General features: G+C 28.0%; 1 protein-coding gene across 1 annotated transcript in view; it reads right to left on the minus strand.

Moving 5' to 3' along the window:
• LOC108689275 overlaps positions 1-2,130 on the minus strand; it is a 4,118-nt gene extending 1,988 nt beyond the window's left edge. The window contains exons 1-2 of the mRNA XM_018195996.1: positions 1,689-2,130; positions 513-724 (exon numbers count right to left, since the gene is read on the minus strand). Coding sequence (XP_018051485.1) covers positions 513-724; positions 1,689-1,994 — 518 coding nt within the window. The 5' untranslated portion in view covers positions 1,995-2,130. The remainder of the gene's footprint in view (positions 1-512; positions 725-1,688) is intronic.
• Positions 2,131-4,760: the final 2,630 nt, after the last annotated feature.

Consider the following 4,760-nt stretch of genomic DNA (forward strand, 5'->3'; position numbering starts at 1 on the left):
CTCCCTCCCTCTCCCTCCCCCCTCCCTCCCCTCTCTATAATATTTTTTAATAAAATCGTTAACTAAGCTGAATTCTCGATAACAACCTAGAATTAGTGAAAAACACACTCTCTTTGTAATTCGGACTTCAAACTTCCGATTAGATACCTATTTCGATTTGTAACATCTAAATGAAGAAATAAGTATGTAAGATTAGCCTAGGGCGAATTTTTACTGTATTATTGTAAGTTTGTTGATTTTGTAAGGGGTTATTTAAAAATTTTGTTATGTATTTCACTGAGAAAGACTTTGTAAGTCGAAACGTTTGAAAAACTTTATAGCATTGTACTTATTTAATTAAAAAAGAATTTGTATTTTATGAATAATTATAATTGCTCGTTTAAAAAAGCCTTGACTTAATTATAATAGACTTATATGTTAGCTTCATCGAAAATGATATTTCAGCTTCATTCGCATATATCTCGCAATTATTCCAATTGACTCTTCTTCTGTTAAGTACTTTTGTTACTCACAATTCTGCATGATGATCCATGCTTGCCCATATACTCCTCCAAAAGCCGATCGATAAAGGAGCAACGATACTCGTAGAGATCAGGGTATCGAGTAATGAAAATGCTCGTTTTTTTCTTCTCGATCGTTTCAAATCCTCCGCTGATTTTTTTATCGGTTTAAACACTTTCTCGAAGAGGCCGGCGTTCCCACAACACTTATGCGATTTTTCTTCCTATGATGCCGTAATTGCAAAATTGATTAAAAAAAGACTAATTACACATAGATGCAGAAAACGGATGTATTTCGGATGGTCTATACAAGATAGTTTCAATTTAACAATGTACATATTTGCTAAGTATCTCGTAAGTTTATGTAAGTTACGTAAGTTTAGAAATTTATTACTAACTCATTTAAAATTTCATTGATTGAAATAAACAGGGTTATCACAATTAAATTCCTTATCCTAAAATTCTATGTAACTTTTCTCTGGTTTCCAAATAAAATTTCATAATTTTCTCTTAAGTTTTCAATATTTTAAAATCTTCTGTATTTTCATCTTGATTTGAAAATTAATCGTTACATATTTTCTTAAGAGAGAGCTAGATTAATTCAACATATAGGCTGTGTTCCAAAATTGACTGCCAATACTAAAAATCTATAATACACGTAATATAAACTGTAGCAGTGCTGGCAATAAATTTGGAACACAGCCAGTAATGTAAATTATTGTTTATGTTACATATTTAATTGTTACGTTAGTAGTATTCCAAAACTGTGCAGGCATATATACGTATATTAAACTTCTTTAAAGTCATAAATTTTAATTTTTCAATAAATTTTGCAAAATTTCCTAACTTTTCCATGATATCTCCAATCGTTGTATAATTCCCTGACAATTAATCACTCCCTGATTTCCTCGATTTCCAATTTAATTTATAGCAACCTGCAGTAGCAACTCTTATAAAATTACACGGTGTAACCTTGGAAATATAAGACATTTTCGTGCACGATACTTATAAATGTATTTACTGTTAAATGTAATATATAATGTGTGTGTGTGTGTGTGTGTGTGTGAGTGTGTGTGTGCGTGTGTGTGTGTATGTGTCTAATTCAGAAATAATTTTTTGAAATATGTAGGTATAAATTTAACTCTGTCATAGAGGTCTATATATACATACTTATACATATAATTTTACCTTGGAACTATTTCGTATATCTTTATCGATAACTGATATCTTATCGTTCTCATACTTGTCATCTGTTTCTTCCGTTTCCGCTTTTCCTGCACTGCAGCTTGCATTAAGCGCAGAAAGATGATCATTTTCATATTTGTCAATCGATGTTAATATAATACTGTCGCATTTAGCATCAATTACATTTAGATTACGTTTCTGCGATATTACTATTTGTTCGGTATTGCTGTTTGAACGAAAATGCGGTGTTTCTATAACAAACTCTTTGTCGTCAGGCAATGGCGAATGTGATTCCGTATCATAGAACATATTTATCCTTACGATTATGTGCTACAAAAAAAAATTCCTTCTTCCAACCATCGTGTATACGTATACGATATGCATATACGTAAACTATTTAAATTTCACAAAATCGATATGATACGAATGAAAACATACGCTAATAAAGAAGATATATACCTAGAACGTAAAACTTACGATTACTTTACCGCGCTCGACTGCACTTTATTGCACTCGTTCGAAAAAGCGAATACAAAAAGACTGGCGCCTTCCATGTTGCGTTAGCTACTTATACTACAGAATATACATACGCGTATATCCTCTAATATATCTTACAAATAAAATATATAAGACATCTGACTAGCTCGATCTTTCACTGTTCCGTCTATCACAACCACGACTTGGTGCCATTTGAATTCATATTTTAAATATAAAATTACAAATATGCCAATATCGTTATTCCTTACAATTATTAATTTCCCACTTCTCTCATTGTTATTACAAAACATATTCTCGACAATGAGAGTGATCAAAAGTGTTTTTTGTTTTTCTTTTTTAAATTTCAAATACAAATCTTCCAAGCGTAATATACTGTTAATTTTAACAGAATTGGGTAAAATACTCAAAAAATTGTATTTAAATTCAAAATATTCTCAAAAAAATATACAAATACAAAATACAAAATACTCTCAATAAAATTAAAATGTATTTAAATAGATATTTTAAATACATATTGTATTTCAAATACTGTTCACTCTTGATATAATACTAGAGATTGTTATTTATCAAATATAAACAAAAACAAAAATGATGCATATCATGAAATGGAACGCACTTTAGATTGAGTCAACAATAGTGCGATTTTAACTTTAATCAAAAAAATTTTTTACATAATTTAAATGTATTTAGTATTTATAAATTTAAAATATAAAATACTAAAAAAAAAGTATTTAAATGCAAAATATAAAATATTCTTTAAAAAAGTATTCAAATACGAAATACAAAAATGTATTCAAATATGTATTTTAAATACATGTCTTTCAAATACTGCCCTTTTTAACGCCATGCCGGGGATACTATATCGTAGCTATTAATATAATTTATCCAAGTATGAGTAATATCCAATATGTCCGAATATTGTCGAGTATTACTTATTATACATATACATGTATGTATAATACTCGACAATATTTTGAAACGTATTATCGCCGGATGATATTGAAACGATACGCAATGTGCAATAATTTAGCGCACAGTTACGTGGCCTATAGATATATTTGATTATATACTGTTCCATTAGCATTCAGGTGTTGTATAAATACGCGTTTTCGCTGTGAATTTCTGTCAGACATCAGTACATCAGACCGAGAAACATAATTCCATATTCAAAGTAACATAATAAGCGATAAGAGGAAAATAAAACGAAAGACTCCATAAATATATAAAATATACATAAGATAATAACATAAATATAAATATAAATTTAATAACATATAAAGTATTAAAAAAAAAAATTAATAATTCATACTCCTTTGCGAATTTAGTTACGAAAACGTAAATAATGCAAGATTATTGCACAATTATCTAGACTAGACTACAATGTATCTAGACTAGAAACGCTGCTTTAATTAATTCTGTATATTGTACATTTTACTGTAATTGCACAAAAAAACCTGAATAATAAAATTACAAACATATTATAAATTTTATTATTGTTATTATTCAAACTCATTTTTCAAAATTCTTTCCTGTAATTTAAAAAGTCAATCTTGTAATTTCCTCGTCATTTGGCATTATCGATTTTGTATTGGAAATAAATTCTTCCCTCTGTAATAATTATTTAAATAAAGCCAGTTTAAAAATTTTTTATTGTAATCCATATAAAGTAATCGGTTAAGCTTACGCTCTCTATAAATTTTTATTACATTTTATTTTATATTTTCCGCAAACAATGTAATAAAGAAATGTTAAATTAAGATTCGATATATCAAGTTTCATTCGTATATTCGTATATTCGTATATTCGTAATATTCAAACTATTCTAGGCCATCTCGTTATTTGTTTGTTAATTGAATTAATATATTTTCATTTATAATTTTATATTATGAAATGTATATACCATACAAAATATTCCGTAAAGCTGACGATTGTGTCAAACTTCACAGGCGTATAGTTGACAATAGTCTCCAATCTGTGTATGTACATACATTTTTAAAATCTAATTTGCCCAAATCTTTTGATTTTGAAAAGTATGAAAACATTAACGTAGAAATTTGTTTGTTTTCCTCTTTTAACACTGTTGAAGTTTGACGCAAATCTTCGTACAGTACTCTTCGTACGTAATTAATGAGACACTTATCAAAAGAAGTTGAGAGCATCAACATGAACAAAATTCATCATTGTTTAAAATGAATAACAAGAATCGTCATATGTATGTACATACATACATACACACATATATGTATACATATTCATTCAAACTGTTGTAACTCAAAAAATGTTGGTTCGTTTTATGAATTAAAATTGTAACATTTAAGTATCCGTGTGGTATAAAAAGAATGAATCTGTTTTTCACAAACTTTTTGATAATAATATCCTTTTATTATATCGCTTTGAAATAGAAATCTCAGCTGAATTTTCTGATATTTCCCAAAATATAAATGTTGAAAAATGTTTACAGATTACTCGTTTCATTCTTTGATGCTACAAAAAGTTGTAATTATTTCGTATATAAGTACATATGTATTAAGTTTTAGTCCAACAATGTGCACAATATAGAAGAAATCTCAGATGATT

Source organism: Atta colombica, unplaced genomic scaffold, assembly GCF_001594045.1.
Source record: "Atta colombica isolate Treedump-2 unplaced genomic scaffold, Acol1.0 scaffold261, whole genome shotgun sequence".
Lineage (NCBI taxonomy): Eukaryota > Metazoa > Arthropoda > Insecta > Hymenoptera > Formicidae > Atta > Atta colombica.